Below are 20,388 nucleotides of genomic sequence, written 5' to 3' on the forward strand. Positions count from 1 at the left end.
TCACCTGGAATACAATACTAGAGCTGTCACAACCATGAGAGGGAAATGTGTGGACAAACCCCTAGTTTTTTATAATAATTTCTGTTGCATATGAAGATGATAGAGCTCATCTGACCTGTCTGAATCATTGTTGACACTGTCCTGTAATGTGGAGTGCACATTGATCACATATAACAATTGCAGGTGTTCCAAATACACCGAGAGATGTTCCATAAATGACCCTGAAAAACTCGGGGCTTGCTCACACCTTTGCTTACTCAGCTTTGATATGTCCAAAATAGCTTTAACAAATATTGTGTGTTTTGCTTGTGATTTGATTTCAGTAAGAATATGCAGTTCCATTAAGTTTATATTGTATGTGCCTGTAATATTTTACAAAGGTTAACATTATTTTTTGTGGAAAGTTTCATTGTGTATTTTTCATGTTTTACAGTTTTGCTCCATACTGTATGTCCTTGTTAAGTTGCTTTTTTTGTATGTTCTTTGTGTTGTTAGGAGTGTATGTGAATGAGGTGGAAGGGCAGGGAAGAGAGAGACTGAGGATAAGATGGACAGGTATATACGTGAGGGAATTTGAGATGGAGATAGGGCAGCCTGATGGAAAAGGATAGGGAGACACAGAGGTGCTTTGTCTGTCTGTGGCCATCGCTTCCAGAAGTTAAGGCATCTGGTTATAGACAGACGGAAGCTCACTGTCACTTACAAACGAATTACCTTTTAGAGCAATATTGCTACCTATGATGTTGTTTTTACAGTTTTATCAGTTTAGAGAAACAGTTGTATATGCCAAATTATCATTATTATTATTATTATTATTATTGTTAGTGTATTGGAACACCTCTCACTTGCAAATTATTTATTATTGTTGTTATTACTACTATTATTATTACTATTATTATTATTAACTCCAATAAGAGAGGTGATTGTGTGAAATATTGTATACAAAAGTTTGCGGAAGTCTGAGGGATTTAAAAAATGTGGAAGGTTGGAAAATTTTAGAAGTGGAGAAAAGTGTAAGGAATTTTAAGGAAAGTATTACCAGTATATTATAAGAATTTTGGAAAAAAATTTACTGAATGGATATTTATGGAACATTGATATTATTCAAGTGATTATGTGAAGTATTGGTGTGAAAAGTTTGAGGAGGTATAAATGAGGTGAAAAATGTGGAAGGCTAATAAAATTCAGGTATAAGTCTATAGTAATGTAAAGTGAAAAATATGGAAACTGAATAAAAATTGGTGAGTCTGTGAAATACCGTTTGGAAATCTATGTTATTGTAAAGTGAACAGTGTGCAGACCTGAAAGAATTTGGTGATTCTGTGAATTTTTTGAAATAGAAATATAAGTTGAGTGAAAAATGTGGGAAAAGTGAAATTCAGGTAGTCATGTGAAGTACAGAGTTGAAAGTTTAAGAGCGGTATTTAATTTTTTTTTTTTTTTTTTTTTTTTTTTTTTTTTTTTTTTTTTTTTTTTTTTTTGTAATACCCCACATTACAGTAATGAATAAAGAAGGTGTTTTATCATCAGTGCATTGAAGAAATAGCTTGATGATCACACCAAGTGAATTATGTTTGCTAGTCAGAAACACTCACAACATTGGTTTCTTGATTCAGTTGGAATATTTTGAAAAATTTCTGGTCATGTCTGGAACATGATATATTTTTTCCCTTAGATTCTTGTTTGTGATGATGGTTTGAGTAGAAATGAAGAAATAATTAACCCTATCAGCCGGAGAATGCATTTTATATTTTATTACTGCACTGCTGTCTCTAGGTTATTACATTCCACCTCAGGAGAGAGTTTTTGAATTAGAGGGGTTAAATAAGGTTAAATATATCCATCATAACCACCTTGATATGAAACATATTTCCTGGGTTGGATAAAATTGTGTGGGACAACAAAGACATATTGGTAAAAGGTGTTCTTGTGCCGATGGGTTTAAGTACCATGTATGAAAGGCTTCACGTACATGTAATTTTAAACTTATTACTATGTTTATCCCTTAATTCTGTCTCATTTTCTTGTCACAAGAATGAAGAGAAGCTTATGAAATACTTAACTTTCTTGCAATTTGACATATTGCAGTGAGTGTTAGGTTATTCTCACCAACGTGCCACTTTGCCACTTAAATCCATGATGTGACTTTTTAGTTCATTCTTTCTGCCTTTCGTTGATTTGATTAAACTTGTAAATTGGAGGAGTACCCAATAGCCATGATTTACCTCATCAGTATGAGAGGCTGTATTAAGTTAGATAAACCTGTCAGAAAGTAGCATGAATAAACTTTAAAAAATCATCACTGGATTTACGAAATTAGTACTGGTATGGGCAATAACTTGGTGCCGAATTTTAAAGATTTATAAGATGGCTTTTGCACTGACATTATGAAGGTTGGTAGTTTTGACTTCTTACATTTTAATCCCCAGGAGATGATTTTTTTTTGTCTCTCCACCAAGAGGAGTAGGGTGGTCATCTACCCTAAAATGCACTGGACTACACTAGCCTAGCCTTGAGCCCCTAGATTTTGAAAGGAGTTATTGGGAGTGACTTCTTTTTTCCCCCTAATACTACTGCTGGACAGTAAAGTGTTAACCTTACACTGTAGGTTGGGCTGACTTTATAGTAATATATAGTAGGTCCAGTAAGTTGCCCACCTAATATACTTTTTGCTAGTGGATTTTTAGTATTTACAGAAAAGTGGCCTATCAAAGTGCCATTGTTACTTACAGAGCTGAGTTGCCTGTTTTCTTCTAATTTACGGTAGTTGTGTAGTTAGTTCTCATTTAGTTAAGGTGTTTTATTATTAAGTTGCTGGTGAAGTTGTTTTGAAGTCAGGAGTGAGTGTTTTTTTTGTTTTTAATCCCATAGTGTTCAATCAGAAGCATGTCTTATTTAAAGCTGTTTGAATATTACTTATATTGAGCCTCTTATGAGTCATCCCTTGCATTTCACAGGAGTCATGGAACAGACACTTCCATGAATAACAAAAATCTGTGAATATTGAAAACCCATCCAAAATCGCCCAGAGTCATATTTTAACTATGTGATTACCTAAACTCCTATGAAATGCTCCATAGCATCACCAGACATAAGAATCTACTTGTTTAATATGTATTTTCCGATGAATTAACAACAGATTGTGTTAAATCATCCCAGAATACGCCTTAAACTAGTTTACATTATTTTGTGATGGTTTACTCGTACACAAATAACTGAAACCTGTCTTCTGTCCCCTCTGTCACAGTAACGCCCTTTCCAGTTTATAAATCATCTCCACCCATCTACTTCATATATCACACTTATCTAATCTCATTTTACCTTTTTCCCCTCTCCCAGTACCTTGCTCTACCTTAGTGCCATGTGACCTTTATCGCCTGGTGGTATGATGTTTTCAGATCAGTTAAATAACCAGAACCAGATGAGTCAGAGCTGTGAAAACAAGGGATGACTATTATATCAAGCTTACATACAGGCCCAGTTTTTTTGGCATTATACTTGTGAGATCAGGAGACTGACAGTTTAATTCAGCTTGAGAGTAGTGAGGGAGTTAGTGAAGGCTATCTAATCCCTCCAGTTGAGAGTCTCTCTCAAGATGAATAAACTCATTTGCAGATAGAAAGAATAATATAAACCCACATCATCAGACTGAAGGAGTTAATTTACTTCACTATGATGATGTAGTGTACTGATATGTTTAATTCACTGATGGACAGTTTTACTTAACATGGAAGAGACTTTTCACAATGGAGGAATGAGTTTTATCTTTCTTTAACCCCTTCAGTATGAGAAGTCTTCCTAAGTTGCATAAAATTGTCTGAAAGTAGCAAGAATAAAATATACATACAGGGTGTCAAAATTTTTGCAAAACTTCAGGATGGCTAAATTTGAGTGGAAAATGCAAAACCACCTTATGTTCAATTCTCAACCATTACAGTGCTATAACTGCTGGTAATTCTGGAGGCAAAATTGATCTTTAGAGGTAACCTGTATCATCATCAGAAATTATAGCTTTGTGATGATTGAGAACTGGGTCGGGGATTCTTGCGCGGTTAGGAAGCTTATTAACACCTTTTCCTTACTGACTTATTTTTGGATAAGGCTGGCTAACATCAATTTGTACGTTATGTATGCAAAGTATGATGATATTAGAATGATTTAAGTAACACAAAAGAAGATGGCAAGGTGTAACAAACAAAATAAATTGCTTAGGAAGAGGCATCAAGGAGCTTCCTTAACTGATGAGAGTACAGGCTTTGGACTTGTTTTGATGGGCTATACTTATAGAAGAATTTTTTACTCAACGCTAGTGCCAGAACCTCCTGAAATTACTCGAAAAATTACCATTACACCCTGTATATTGGACTGAAGGGTTGATGATCTGCTATAAAATGTGATGCAATGTTGCCCTCCATAAATCAGGAGAGATGGTGAATTACAGGTAATATTTGTAAAGACTTGAGGCCAGGTTATCAAAACCGAGTATGCCAAGGTGTGAACAAGCCCCTGAAGTTTTATTTCTATTTCTGATTATTTTTTTTTTTACATTATTGAAACAGTGGAAAATAAATGAAGTTGGACTACTTTTGCCGTGTTCCTTATTGTGTTACGTGAAGTGGAATGCAACTTAACCATTCTCTCTCTCTCTCTCATGTATTTTTCACATTATATAAGAGGCATTCCCACACCTTTGCATACAGTTTTTATAATAATGGCATTTTTATCACTTTGTAGCTTTAAATGTACATGTAAACACTTCTCAGATCATATATCACTCTTTTAACCCTTCCACTACAAGCTCTCTCTCTCTCTCTCTCTCTCTCTCTTTCTCTCTAAGTTGAATTGAATACAAAGAGATGTGTTGGAAGGGTTATTTGATATTGTTTCTTACCCCTTTAATATGATTGTCTTTTTCCAGAGGTAAATAAAAGTATTTATCAATTATAAGGAATTATATTGTACTGAAGATGTTAGTAAAAACTGTTTAATTCTCTCTCTCTCTCTCTCTCTCTCTCTCTCTCTCTCTCTCTCTCTCTCTCTCTCTCTCTCTCTCTCTCTCTCTCTCCCAGAGGTAAATAAAAGTATATATCAATTATGAGGAATTATACTGTACTGAAGATGTTAGTAGAGACTTTAATTCTCTCTCTCTCTCTCTCTCTCTCTCTCTCTCTCTCTCTCTCTCTCTCTCTCTCTCTCAGCTGAGACTGCAGCAAGAATAAAATAACTAAATCCTACTGAAGGGGTTAAACAAGATGAAATGCAGGTTAAAGTTCAGACTGTAAGTTTACTGTACTATTTTCCCCACTACAGAGGCGGATTTGTTGGAAAAAAATTGAATTCAATCCAAATAACGACTCGGAAAAAATAATAAAACATATTCACTTGCTCAAATTCCCGTGCTTAACGTGTATGCATGCGTGTTTTTGTTTTGGTGCCAAGTTTGTACACCCCACAGCAGTCCCAGATTACATGCGTATACACTTGGCTTGTTTAATTTGTGGACGTTAGTAAGTAGAGGGTAGGTATGCTGATCTGGCAATGGTATAAGTATCTTTCTTCTAAATTTGTGGTATCATTTGGGTTTCTTTATACTGAGGAGGTAGAGGGTCAGGGCAGAGAGAATATGAATGAGAGTGGTGTGGATTAGAGAAAGGGCAGCCTGATGGTGGATGAACAAGGTAACATGGAGGTGATCTATGTGGCCACCCCTTGTAGCATCTTACTATAAATAGGTAGATTGCCATTATAACTGTTTTCTCAATGCAGTTACCCTGTCATATACTTGCAGATGTCCACAAATTTACAGAGCCAGCTTAATTTCTTCATGCATTATGTAGTTAATAGAGAGAGGTTATTCCTGTTTGTATTTATTCCCATTATTCTGTGTACCTGGATTAGATATAAGTAGTGCTTTTGTTGTTCATCTGTACAAAGTTCACAAAAATCATAGTCAGCTTTGTATAACTGGTAGGCTGTTGCTGTGCTTCACCCGAATGCACCTTTTATCATCATTTATTGCATAGTAGTTCAGAAATTAATCCCTTCACTAGGAGGAACTCACTTTGAACCTTTCGCTGCTAGGATTGTGTCATTTGAGCAAAGTTGGCTTGTACTAGTGTGAATAGAATTCTGTACTTACCTGTGGCAACCTCTAATGGAGTGAATGCATCTGATGGTGGATAGATTGATGGACAGATAGACATACTTATGTCTAGAGTCATGAAAGGGTCAGTTGTGGTTGTTTGTAACCTTTGGACAGTTAAGAATTCTCTTATATAGTTGTCTGAAGTTTAGGGATTCTCTTATGTAGTTGTCTGATGTTTGTCTGAACAAAATGCAGTACCTAAGTGCAACAACAGCAGTGAAAGGATTAAATAGAGGTAAATCATGATGATGATGAAATCATCTGGCCAGACCAATGTTAAATTGAAAGTAAATGCCATCAAATTGAACAGGTTAAGGGAGAAATGTTCATAACCCCTTCACTGTGAGTCTCTGATACCTGTATAGTGATGGGGAGGTAGCAAGAATATAAGAAGTCATCATACTGAGGGGGTAGAGGACATGTTTCATCCCCTTCAGTGTGAAACCTCTTTCCTAAGCCAAATTAAGCCACTGAAAATAATGAAAATAAGGCCTCATCAGACTGAAGGGGTTAATTGAACATTATTTCTAATCCCTCGTGAGGGCTCTCTTATGCCAAAGAAAATCATGTTCTGCAAAATCATATTCTGTTGGCAAACATTAAATATAACTGGTGTCCTGGTAGGGAAGGGGTTAATTTTGAAGTCTGATTTCACAGTGTATCATCGTTTCACAGATTTTACTGATATGTCTTGCTTACAGAACTGCAATAAATAATATTAGAATGATTGTGTTGCTGTTATTTCCCTTACAATTTATGCCTGGTGGTTATGTGGTACAGTACTTTTGTTGTGGTCCCGGCCTTGAGTGGAACCTGGTGGAATGTGGGCTTAAGACACCCTTCTGAAATCCACCATCCTCCTTTTGGAGAACGATGGGATAGTTGAGAGATGTTTGTACAACCTGGCAGCACCACCACCCCGTTACATCAGTGCCACCAAGAGAAGGTGTCCCTCTCCAGTGCCTTACAGAGGGGCAAATAAAAATCATGTGCTAAAAGAATAATAGGGAAAAAAATATATAATGGTGCTGAAAATGCAGTACAATGGAAGAATTAAACCTGTATTTTAAAAAAGACATTTTTATTGGATATTCAAAACTTTCAGCCCAATTTTGACACTTCACAAAAAAATAAGAATACTGTATTATGTTGCTTTGTACTAAGAACCAAATTTATAGCCTGTACTATACTACTATTTTTTTTTTTTTAGCTATCATTAGCTATGACATTACAACAGTTTTTCCAAGTTAATGGAGGCATATTTCACATCAATTTTTTCAATTGTTTTCAACATATTTATGCTAACCACCAGTCTTTCTTCTTTTTCAGATTAGAATCCATTCCCCTTCAGGGGGTTGAGGGGGAGTTGAGGGACATTAGTATAACCACTGCATGGTTATATCAGTGCCACCACATGAAGGCATCCCTCTTCACCAACTTAATCTTCTCGTATGTAAAAAATTGGAAAATTTGCCTTATAGCTATGCCAAGAACAAGTTGTGTATCATACATGAAATGACTGAATTTTAAATGCTTTTCATAGCCATTAACCCCTAAAGGTCGATCCCCATTCTGGAACGTGTGTCATCGAGGCGCCAGGCCCCGTTCCAGAACATTTAGACACTCTTTGCCACTGCTTTACAATAAATAATCATAGGACATTGGAACACCACTCATTCTTAAAGCTAAAGAGTTGTACTTTGTTTGGTGTAAAAAATTTTATGATAGGTTTAATAATTTTCAAAGGAGCAATTTTTGAAAAATCACCTATTTTTTTGTGAAAAATGCCTGCTCCTGACGGTCAATTTTATAAACAATGCTTGACCTCATGGGGTTAATGTTCAGTATTTTTCTAGCACTGGCAGTGATGTAGCAATACTTGAAAGGAATGATAATGATAAAGTTTATCTTCACACTCCTAACCTTCTGACAACCAATTGTAACAATTTTCTTATACTATTCTGTAATTCACTGTAAATTGTAAAACGTATATTAATTCTGGAAAGTCAGCTGTGATGACAAGATGTGAAATACAATACATGGAGATGGAGCAGCAGAAAATCCCCTATCTCAGTGTCATTATGAGTAACAATGGAGGTAACTGATGCAAAGATACTGCAAATTGTTTGAGACATCATGGGCAGTTTATTGTACTTATATATTTTAATTATTTTTCAATGACATATTGTTTTCCTTCTTCTTGAATTATCAGGCCAGGCAAGTGTTGCAAATACTGAATTTACGTTACAAATCTGTTGTATTTGGGTCAGGGTTACAGTTGTCCTTACATACATCAGTTCAAGTCCTACTAAGGTGAATGGAGGTTTTTCTATGATGTAAAATGGTGCCAGGGATATGGGTTGATCTATTTTTATTCTTATATATTCTAGATGACAGAAGCCTTGTCCTGGGTCACTATACCTTGAATGGGGTAAAATGGATTGGTATTATTTTTAAATTGTGACAGGAAAGAACGTTGTGTTTAGTTTCCTCTGCATAGTGCTTGCTTTATATACCAAAAAGCTAGTGTATGTGTACAAGTACAATTATGAGAATAGGCCAGTTTGCCTTCTTTTTCTTGTAAGTGTTTCTTTTTAGCAGTGAATGTGAGTCACAGTTAAAACTTCATGCCTGCTGCCCATTCTCTCAGCTTCATTCTGGACAAAGGCACTGCTGTTTATCTAGTTGCTTTCTTCCGCCCAGTTGTTTCTTTCAGTGCATCATATCCTAAAGAATAGATGTTAGTGTTTGTCTAATAGTGTTCTTCATCTCCCCTCACCATCTTCCACACGTCATATCCTAAAGATTGACTGTTGGTATTTTTCTACATTATTTTCATCTTAAACTTGAACCAGCTTTTCATTCTTTTTCCTGCTGTTTCCATGTAGTGGCAGAAAAGCATACTGTAATACTGCAGCTCTACGTCCCCTCCATTGCACTTTGTGACTAGCATTATATTCCGTGTTTCATCACTGTTACAGAGCAGTATTCAAGATGGAGAGATGGCAATTTTAGGCCAAGCTGGAGCAAAATGAGTATAGTACCTTTCTACACCTCTTCTTACTTTAACACACTTTATATTGTAGTCACCAGTGTTTGTCCAGTTGCTAACTACCCTTCCACTTGCTTCCTTCACTGCCTTATATCCTAAAGAGTAGTTCATGTTTGGTTAGCAGCTGTCTCCCTCTCCTTGTGCTTCTTTCCACACTTCATATCCTTTTCACATGTGTTTGTCTAACTGCTTTCTTTCTCCCCAATCATTTTCTTTCATGCCTCATATCCTTAAGAAATAAGCCACTCTTGTTTCTCCTGTAGTCTTTTCCACCTCCTCTTGATTTCTTCCACAACTCGTATCCAAAGGAGTGGCTGTTGGTGTATGTCTAGTTTCCTTCTTCCTCCCCACTCCCTTCCTTCCACACTTGATACTCATATCATAAAAAGTGGCCACTCTTGTTTGTGTATTAGCTATTTTCCTCTCCTCTCACCTCCTTCCATGCCTCATATTCTAAACAGTGCTCGCTGGTGTTTCATAGTGGGGATCTGTGCGCCAGGGCGGTGTCGGAGCCTTCGCACGGCCTCACGTAAGTGTTTGGGCTGGACGGGGCCGGTCTCACCCTGCGTCTCCATTACATCAAGTGCTGATTGGTAAGAGAGATGTTAAGTGGATAACAATACATAAATTATCATCATCATCATATCACCATCACCATCATCCTAATCTTTTCTCCTACTTTACGAAAGAGTGAGGTAGAATTCAGACAAAAGGAAAAAGTACAAAAACAGGACACAAATACAAGAAAATACTACTGTACTGTACTACTGCTGCTAACACACATACATAAACCAACAAAAAATAAAACACAAGGCTACAGGTGACTGATCATTAATGGTAGGTGACCCATCTATACAGGTATAAGAGCTGGAATACAGAATCTTTACTTATTGTTTTGGCACCTGAAAGCCAGAATGATTGTGTGATCAAATTCACTTGGTTTGCTGTTGTTAAGTCTCTTAATTTAAGATTTTTTTTTCTCTCTCAATCTCACCTCACCCCATGGAAGAGTTGTTGTTGTTGTTTAACCTCGGTCGGCCTGTCTGCACAGATGCATTGACCGCGGGTAAGCAACTCCTCCAATGGGATCATCCTATAGGCTCCTTACACCACTGATGTTGTGCCTGTGCGTTAGTGTGGCATGTGTTGTGCAGTGCTCCATTATGTGTGTCATGCTGTGGGGACCTATTCTACAAGCTGGGCACAAGTTATCTGTACCATCTAAAGGCACAATATTTAGGTGGGAATAAGGACTGGAATGATGATGACTTAGTTGTTTACTTTCCAATGCTTTATTATAATTATACTCTTTACATTTCAAGTACCATCAAACCAAATATGGAGTAAAATATCACACAACATACCTTCTTCCAGTACTTCTCCAACAAACACCTTGGCAATACCCGACATGGCAATGACAACATTCTGTGATACTGAACATCCAGTGATTGTCTGCATTACCTGATAATTAAGAAAGTGTGATTAGGGTAAGCTAAACGATGTGAAATTTATACAGACAATTAACCAGAGATGTTTTCCAAAATATCAAATTTTTTCCCAAACAACTGAGATTATTAGCTGGGTGAATGGGTAGATCAGGTTTGTACACAGCAATGGAATCTTAATGGTAAATAAATAAACAAATTAATAAAACAATATATAAAGCCCAACTACACTTATAAAAAGCACTTACTGAAGAAAGTTTACTCTTTAACAGAACAATTATCCATATAACTCTCTCCTGATCTTGCTGTATATTTCTTGGCACAGCTATAAATCCACTCACCTTAAGTAGGCATAAAATTGTCCTCTTAATCTTGAATTTTAACTTGGCATAAAATTCCTATCTCTCCATCCTGAATGCTGTGCTATGATCAGAGTTTAACACTGGAATTGGATGCTAGACATGAAAAGGTGTCGTGGAAAATATGTAATGCCACAGTATTGTCTTATTCTGCAACTTAGCTAGAGGAATTAAGATGCAAAATCACACAAATCTCCACCCAGTTAAAATGAATGAACTATACTCCTTTTACTCTAACTTGGCCTAAACTTGACCTCTCCATGTTGAATGTTCAGTTCTGATCTGCACTAAAATACAATGCAAGTCATGAAGATATGCTATGGAGTGGATATAGAGCTGTAATACCATCTTATTTACCGCAAAAGGACAAAAATTTGGTTATTAGTGTAAAAATATAATAAAATGGAGTACAGTATGAAGTGCAGTGTTCAACTCACCCTCTTAATAGCTGCTTTGGGGAAGGCTGATCTTCGAAACATTTCGTAGCGGTCCAGCTGGTCCTCAGTGAAGTTGCTTACCAGAACTCTGAAGATGGTCACAGTATAATATTGCTATCATCAACAACACTATCAGCACCAATGTCCTCCTCCTCCTCATCATCATCATCTTCATTACCACTGTCCTCCTCCTCCTCCTCCTCATCATCATCATCATCATCATCATCAATCATCATCATCATCATCATCATCATTGCCACTGTCCTCCTCCTCATCATCATCATCATAACCATTGTCCACCTCCTCCTCTTCATCATCATAATCATCATCATCATAATCTCCTTCTTACAGCCTAAGATTAAGGTGGGGCAGGCTCCAGAAAACAAGGAATTAGAAAGCTCATAGACTATATGGAAGAACCATCATTTTTTTTTTTTTTTTTTTTTTTTTTTTTTTTTTTTAAATGTTAAGTCCACAATACATTATGGATAAATTCCTTATTAAAGCTGCAGTTCTATGTGACCCTTCATTTTTTTTTTTTTTTTCCTATTTGGTGCTGGAGAGGGATGCCTTCACGTGGCAGCACTGATATAACAGGACAGTTTTCCTGCTCGGTTTTTACAAATGTCCTTCAGCTCTCTCCCTATCCCTTTGAAAAGAGGGTGTGGTAGACTGTTATAGGAGGGCAACTTCACCCTGCAGTCCACCAGGTTCACATTTCAGATGAACCTGGAGCTACAACAACAACAACAACAACTACTACTACTACTACCACTACTATTCCTATACTAAAAATGCAAACACCATGGATTCTTACTGCATACGCTCCCTCTCCTCTTCCTCCTGCTCTCTCTTGCTCTTGCCCTCCTTCCTGCGATCAGTGCGACTCGAGGGGGGTTGTGGGGTGGCAGGCTTAGGCAGCAAGATGTCTCCTCCCTCCACCACATCAACTTCTGCCTCTTTTCCACCTCCCCATTCTCCACCTTTCATCAAAATCACACAGTTAAACATTGTACATCGATTCACATCAATCTCCACCTTTTTTCCGCATCTGCACTCTCTACCTTTCATTAAAAATCACACTGGTTAATATTCAAAATCTCTCTGCCACATCAATCTCCACATCTCTTCCACCTCCCCACTCTCCACCTCTCATGAGGATGACAAACATTAATATTCTTTTCCTCCGCTTCTTTTCAGCTTGTACTATGGGTCACAAAAGTATCAATGCACAGGGGGTCCGATGCCTACCAAAAACATTCAAACTACTGCTGACATTACCGTCTCATTGTGTATGAACAATGTCTGATTATGTAAACATAACGTTTGCTATATTTTTGCACGAGGATATTGCTAAATGGCGATACATGACACCTCCCGATATCAGGGCTACCAACGTGTGGTAGGTCAGACACTAATATATCAGTGACCTTTGTTCTGTGGTTCAAAATATTTCACACATAGTGCATCGATACTTTTGTGACCCATTGTACATTAGCCTCCTTTTTTCTTTTCACACTTCAATTTTCTTTTCATCTAGTAGCTAGTTACCTTAGAGGTTTCTTAGTTTCCTTTCTTTCATTTCACAATCCATGAACCTTTCCCTCCATCTTTGAAATACTGTGTGCAGAAGTTCATATTTTTTCTCCAAAATTAAATATATTATTAAATTAATTTATAATCTTTCTCCTGAGGCAGTATAGGGTAACAACAAGACAATAACCCAACATGACTGACCTGGTGGTGTGGAGTCAAGGCCAGGAGTACCAAGGTCCCGCCCTGGGGTAGCACTGTCTCTCCCTGTAGTTAGACAGATGGTGCACGAGATAATGGAGGTAAGGTGGAATGAGGTGGAGGTGTGGTGGTCTTGTGGAGTGAGGTGGAGATGGGCAAGTGTGGTGAAGGCAGATGCAAGTGTGGTGAAGTCAAGTGATGTGAATTGAAATATCATAATGTGAACCTAGAGTGAAGTAGGGCTAAGAGCATTCTCATATTTCTCTATACTGTAAATATCACAATATGGAATACCCGTATACAGTATATCTATACAATACCAGTACAACAAATTAGGCCACAAATCTGTACAGATGCAGACAAATTAAACGGTGACACCGCCTTAGCCATAGCACACAAGAACTAGGTCATGGATGGCTAATGAATGAGAGTGGGGAGAATGTGAGAATGGTATCTGGAAGGCTTAAGTGAGGGAATGGTTCTACAAATTTCCCACGTCCCCTACTGTGTCTCTTTCATTTGGCTGCAAGTGAACATAAAGTAAAATTCAGTAACTGTACTATCTACTGTATGGTAAAACAACAGCCATCACTGAATAGTAATTTACTTTAACCCTTACCTAACTAGGAGAGATCTTCCCTAAGCTTAGTGTAACTGACTGGCAGTAGGAAGAACACAATCTATGTCATCATACTGATGGGGGGAAAGGAAATTATCTCCATCCTGTCCATTTTCAAAGACTTCCTCTAAGCTCAGTACAATCAATAATACTGCTTCGTGGTAGCAAGAACTAAATCTTGCAGAGGTATTGTTTCTACTCTGTTTATTATAAAGGATGCTATTCACTGGTAGCAAGAACAAACCAACAGGACAACATATTGAAGAGATAATGAAGATTATTTCTTGCCTATTCATTACGAAAGGACTCCCCTACACTGACTGGCCCCTTCAGTCCATGGACGTAGCTTTGTTTTATTCTTATATTCAGCCTATGGAAGACTTGCTGAATTGGAGGGGTTATATATAACCTTTATTAACCCATTTACTAATAGAGACCTTTTCAAGAATGTATAAAATTAAAGAAAAAAGATGACTGAAGGGTTTAATATTACTGGGCACTAATAATAGTAACAATAATATTAATAATGAATAAATACTTGTCTAGAACGGGTTAAAGCCTTTAATACCACACCTGCATGTTCTGGTGTGGCTAACAGCTGTGCCAGAGGGTCACCCCCCAGAGGCGTCAACTGCGAGTCACTCACATCACGGGAGTCTGTGTTATCTGCATCCGAGAAATCTGAGCAGTGACTCTCAGACATACTCAAGGATCTGTTCCTGGCATCACCAACACTGTCACCATCTGAGAATTCCTCCGTGTCTGTCACATTCATTATCTATTGTTGTTCCTTGTGCCTGAAATATTAAAGTTTACCATTGGGTCATTAGGAACTGGGTCTCCAGTACCAAATAGTACATAAAAATACTAAATTATAAATGTTACTGTATGTGCACAATACGTACTATGTGTTCTTGACCTGTAGTCCCTCTTTTCTTAATGTTAACTTGGAATCTGCAACCCCCTACCCTCTTTATACTTATAAAAAAAAAAAAAAAAAAAAAAAAAAAAAAAAAAAAAAAAGACACCAGAAATCTCCTGAGAATCCCAGCCAATCCTTTAGGTCTAAAATGGCCTTCAAGAGCTGTTGCTAAAGTTAGGCACTCTTGTACAGCCGCTAGTCTCGGAATTTCCCAGCAGTTTACCTCACACTAGCAAACTAAAATCACTGTCAGTGTTTTCCTTCCCCCCCACGAATGTTTCCCCGTCATCTCCTCCTCATCTTGCCTTATATGTATCCTCAAACTCTCTCATTAGTACTAGTGTTCTTGCAAACATATTTCATGACTCTGCTCTAACCTCAAAATGCTCCACAGGCCTATTACGAAACATATTATGACAGACACAAGGTTTGATAGAGAAATTTATATCATGACGGGGAAGAAGCATCAGGGTGAATGGATGGCAAGCCATTGTTTACACATTCAATTCCGTTTTCGTAACTTTTTTAGGTTCATAATACCTTACCTGTTTTTACGTTTACATAAAGTTGTATAAAATCATAACAAAGATTTTTTGCAGGAAAAGGGATGAAATAATAAATGTTAAACTAAAATTACTCTGCACGTCCGAAAACTCCTATTATGAGCTGTAATTTGTGGCGAAAAGGAGTTATACTTGAAGTTATTTACTAGTTTGTGAAATTGTCAGGCGTCATTGCATTCACCAGACATCCTGGATAAGATTTACCTTTTCTGCAGCACAGGTGAGCACAAGGAGGCAATCATTTTATCGCTGGTTATTAATAATCTGTGTTTCATTATAACATGCGCTTAACAAGGAGAGCGGCCATGACTGTCTTTCCCTGCGCCATTGAGTACGACGTTGGCCAGAACAATATTTGGCTCAGCTCGAGGGAGGGGGATATGCATGTCTTTCTGCTTGTCTTGCAAATTATTGTGTCAGATAATTTATGATGATTGTAAACAGATATGAACATTACCGCCATCATGACGATAAACATATCCGGTTGCATTACTATTGCTGGACGATTTTATTCAGAATGGGAGGGTCAGGAATTTCACAATGCCAGAATTAAAGAGGTTAATGAAAGCTATGATTATCTTACTGTTCCCAAATTCTCTCCAAAGTTAGATGAGGTTGTGGAATAGTAGTAGGAACAAAGTGAGTCATCATAAGGGTTAATGAGGCAGTAGTCTGAAATTGGAAGTCATCATGTGAAAGGTTAATAAAATTAGCAGGTTTGGTTGCCGAAGTTGGAGTATTTTTTTTTGAGATTTCAGACAGTTACACCTTAAATCTAGGCAAGCTAAGGTAGATGTGGTCAGTTGGATTATGTAGATTAATGAGATTAGGTTAAAAAATATATTCATTGATTTTCAGAAAGTTTACTGGAATGGAGTGAAGAGGTATATAAGAGAGGGGGTGTGAATTAGGAGCAGGGCAGTGAAATGGCGGGGGACAGGGTGACATAGAGGTGATTTGTTTGTGGCCACCCTGTGTGGGATTAAGGCATCTGGCAATAGATAGATATACTATTGGGATTGGGAACATGCGTAGTTAACCCATTAAATCATATTGAGGACTGTTTTGGCCACCAGTCAAAATTTTTTTGAACAAGGTAGGAGAGACCCTTGAGGTGAGGGAATAACAGAAATACAGTATTTGCCAAGGTGCCACTTGGTATGCAGTAATTCAAGGATTGGGAGGGGGTGTTTGTTTTGTTTCTTTATCATTTCGCTTATAAAGGCTCCAACATGTTTGCATGCTTCAGCCTTGGTCACCTGATGATGGCTATCCACACTGCTTGGTCTCTGGCAGTGTCCCTATTCAGTCCCTTATTCTTGGGTCACACTCTATGACCTCATCCCAGGTCTTTCTTGGTCTGTTTTATGCTGCCCAACCCCTGACGTTCATACTCCCACTCTTCGCACCTCTCCTCTCAACTTGGTCAAACCATCTCAGTTCACCCTTCCTCATTACAACACCAGTATACTCCAGACCCAGTCTTCCTCTCAACTCTTCTGTCATAAACCTAGGCCTCCCCCCCCCCAGGTCTTGCATTTAAGGAGACACTGTACATCCACCTGATCATTGTCATTTCTGTACATTTAATGCTCCCTACATATTAAGTGGGGTTGGTGGAGGATTAGTGCCCCTCCCTGTAAAACAATTAACTCTAAGCCTTGGCCACCCCGCTTTTGGGATACATGGCGTCTGGCAATGAATGAATGAATGATCATATGGATACCCTCTTCCTTTATTGCCTAGGTCTCTCTGCCATACAACATTGCACTCCTAACACATGCCACATACCGTAAAAGGCTCCTGTAGCACGGAGGGAGAGCCTTCTCAATGTCAGGAGAGGCATCATATCCCTGTAAGGGAAAGTGTACAATAATTTGAGAACATACAAATAAATTAGGTTTTCATTGGCTTTATCAGTAATTTCTTTTATTTTCACAGAAATATGTAGTGTACCCAGTATCCTGTACTGTTATGTGCATAATATTATTTACACTGATGATCTTGTATTTCAAGTATAGAAACTGTTTTGAGTATATGGCTGTGTTATGTCAACATGTGAGTATTAATTAATGCATCTGTCTTGTTCACATATCAGAAAGCATCCAAGATGAGCCAAGTTCCTGTGCTTAAAATTAAAGTAGAAGCTTCTACAAGCAGGCAAACTGAGCAGGAGACAGAGGACATAGAGCCATCAAGTAAGACCTCAGGGACTGTGGTTGATAAAAACAGAGGATCACACATAGAAAAAACAACCATAAAATTTAAATCTGAAGAAGCTAAAACCCCTAAAAGACAGATAAGAAAGCCAGTGCCCCCTGGACTGGAGGTAATCCCACTGAGTCGTGATGAGGTGAAGCAGCATTACAACCTGAAGCCATGTCGAGGATGCTCTCTGGGATGCACAGGAAAGTCAACGCAGGTCCACTGTCCACTCTGTCCCACTGATAAGTTCAAACCCTCCAGGAAAGTCAAGGTTTTATCACACATTATGGGTGCACACTGCCAGGAAGCCCGGCCCTATGTCACTTATGAAGGTTAGTATCCAAGCTTTAGTATGAAATAACTCAGCTTGATGTAATGTAGCATCTTTAACTGTATATGTATGATCATATCTTCTCTATTTCTTTCTTTCTCTCACTGTTTTATGTAGTTTGTAGCACACAGCTCATTGTGCAGGGAGTTGGACACATTTCATATTTTATCTTAATTATATTATTGTACTAAGGTGAGACCTTTTGTTGAGATGGAGTTAAGTAATAGTTTACTGACACAAGTTACATAACAGTTGTGTACTCTACATAATAGTACAGTATAAGTATTCATCAAAATTGTTTACAGTATAAATTTTACAAGACAAAACACACAATGTTTTGCACAGTATTAGTATATCTCAACTTTAACTTGTTCAGAGGTTTATGTGGCTTCATGTTATGAGAATTTTTATAATTTTTGTAAGTGTAAAGCCATATTGATGTGGGTATATACTTTAATTGTGTGTGTTTATATTCTCATTTTCTGTGCTTTATCACTTCTGAAGTTATATCCCACTCACAACAAAAGTGGTGCTGAATAATAAGAAAAATTCTTTCATTGTACAGTATCATCATATTTATAGATTGAGGAAGTACTGTGCCCTAATGAACTCCAGAAATAATTGAGCATAAATGGTACAGGTATTGAATACCACATCAGTATTGTCATCCTCATCATCAGTCCCAAATTGCTCCATATAAACAGCAGCGTAGGGGCTCCGGGGCTTGGTTACGCAGTCCCAACATTTAAGGCAGTGGTGACCAATCTCATTTGTCCTAGAGTGTCCTTACATGAGCAATAAACACCAACCACCCCGATGGATTCCATATAGGTTCACCTCACTTAGAGTGCTTTAAAACTAAACCATTAGGTGTTAGTAGGCTACAGCACTGTATATAGTAGCCACCCAGCATAGCATCATAAATGGTTACCTTGGATACAGGAAACCATTTGGGTTGTTGGTCAGTGTCTCTACATTTTGCAGCATATATTAGTATGTGGTCCATTTCACTGGCCATGCTGTTGATTAGTTCTCCTTCTGTCATGTTGTTGTCTTTCCTTGTTTCTGGGCCCTACCTCACCCCATCCTTAGGTGGGAAAAAAGAGGTTAGGATGATGATGCTGATCTATGATATATATTACTTTAATTTTTTTGTCAAGCAGATATGACAATACCAATGTGTAAGCTGAGATGTGGGTCAGCCAAGAGGAGTCACTATCACTGCTGTCTGTGTCAATGCATCATCCACGTCAAATCCGCTGTCACGACTCATGTGCGTAAATGTATGGAGAAGACGCAGTTTGCAGAGAAAGTACCAAGTGGGATGCAGTTGGCTGGGGTCAAAATAGCTAAGCATCAACATCAACATCCTCTCATTTCAAACATTAAACTTGAACCTGGTGAAATTATACTAACACAGGCACAAGAGACACCAGATGCAACCCAGCTAGGTGAAGTGGGAAAATCACAAATAATCACAGAACATGATCTAGTTGGTGATGTAGATGAAAAGTCACAATTACATGCTCAAGTCCTAAGTGAAGGTGTTGAGTTGAGTGCGGTTGTACAATTACAAAAATCAACCACTATCCCAGTTACAGAGTCAGATGAACATTCTCAGCCTCAGACATCATTCAAAATCAGAGTCGGAAAGTTAGGTGAAATCTGTCGACCTCAAACATCACCCACAACCCAAAGTTCCAAATTAAGTGAAGTAGTACTATCACAAACACCAGCCACAACCCATTTTGCCAAATCTGCCAAAGTTTTACTACCAAAGCTGCCGGCAGCTGGCATGGACATCAAACCCATTACAGTTCTGCAGCCAGTGGTGCCAGCTACATCCAACTGGTCAAGCCCCATTTCAGTTATAAAGCCAAATACACCAACTGCAACTCCTGCACCCAGACCAGTTACAATGTTGCAGACAATGACACCTGTTGTAACATCTAGGCACAGTCCCATGACAGTTATACAGTTGCAGGCAACTACTACAACCCCAGTTACTGCAACCACAGTGTCCAACTTTACTACAACTACAGGAGCCAGTTCCAGTGCAGTATCACAACCACAGACACCAAATAAGACAGTTTCAAATCTCAGTTCTTGTAGTGTTTCCCAGACACCAGACAGACCAACAACTCCTGAAGCTAATTTGAGTGAGCTACCACACCAGCAGACACCACCTTCAACATCCGGGTCAGACTACAGTACAGGATCAGATCACAGAGTCCCCATCTTAGGTGTGAAGAAGGAGGAAGACATAAAAATAAGGAGACCAAACCCACCAGGACTGGAAACTATTGGACTGAAGAGCAGCGAGGTCGAACAGCATTACACCCTCGAACCATGTCAAGGTTGTTCGCATGGCTGCACTGGCTTGTCAACACAGGTGCATTGTCCCATATGTCCCACCAGCAAGTATAAGCCATCCAGGAAGTCAAAGGTTTTATCACACATCATGAATGCACATTGTGAAGATACCAGACCAAGTGTTACTTTTAAAGGTATGTTTGTCTTGATTTCACAGCACTTGTAGTGTACAGTGTGTGTTGTACTTATTGCACAGTATGTAA

The 20,388-nt window shown here is 38.2% G+C and overlaps 1 protein-coding gene across 1 annotated transcript; it reads right to left on the reverse strand.

Moving 5' to 3' along the window:
- Window positions 1-9,616: 9,616 nt before the first annotated feature.
- On the reverse strand, window positions 9,617-14,978 carry Taf11 (TATA-box binding protein associated factor 11). Its single transcript, XM_080286546.1, has 7 exons — window positions 14,937-14,978; window positions 14,365-14,588; window positions 13,176-13,238; window positions 12,256-12,421; window positions 11,439-11,526; window positions 10,562-10,658; window positions 9,617-9,783 (listed from the first exon to the last, which is right to left on the reverse strand). Exons 2-7 carry the CDS (start codon window positions 14,564-14,566, stop codon window positions 9,644-9,646), a joined length of 756 nt encoding a protein of 251 aa, XP_080142672.1. The 5' UTR covers window positions 14,567-14,588; window positions 14,937-14,978; the 3' UTR covers window positions 9,617-9,643.
- Window positions 14,979-20,388: the final 5,410 nt, after the last annotated feature.

Source organism: Coenobita brevimanus, chromosome 112, assembly GCF_032717465.1.
Source record: "Coenobita brevimanus isolate Jiangsu-jjx chromosome 112, ASM3271746v2, whole genome shotgun sequence".
Classification (NCBI taxonomy): Eukaryota; Metazoa; Arthropoda; class Malacostraca; order Decapoda; family Coenobitidae; genus Coenobita; species Coenobita brevimanus.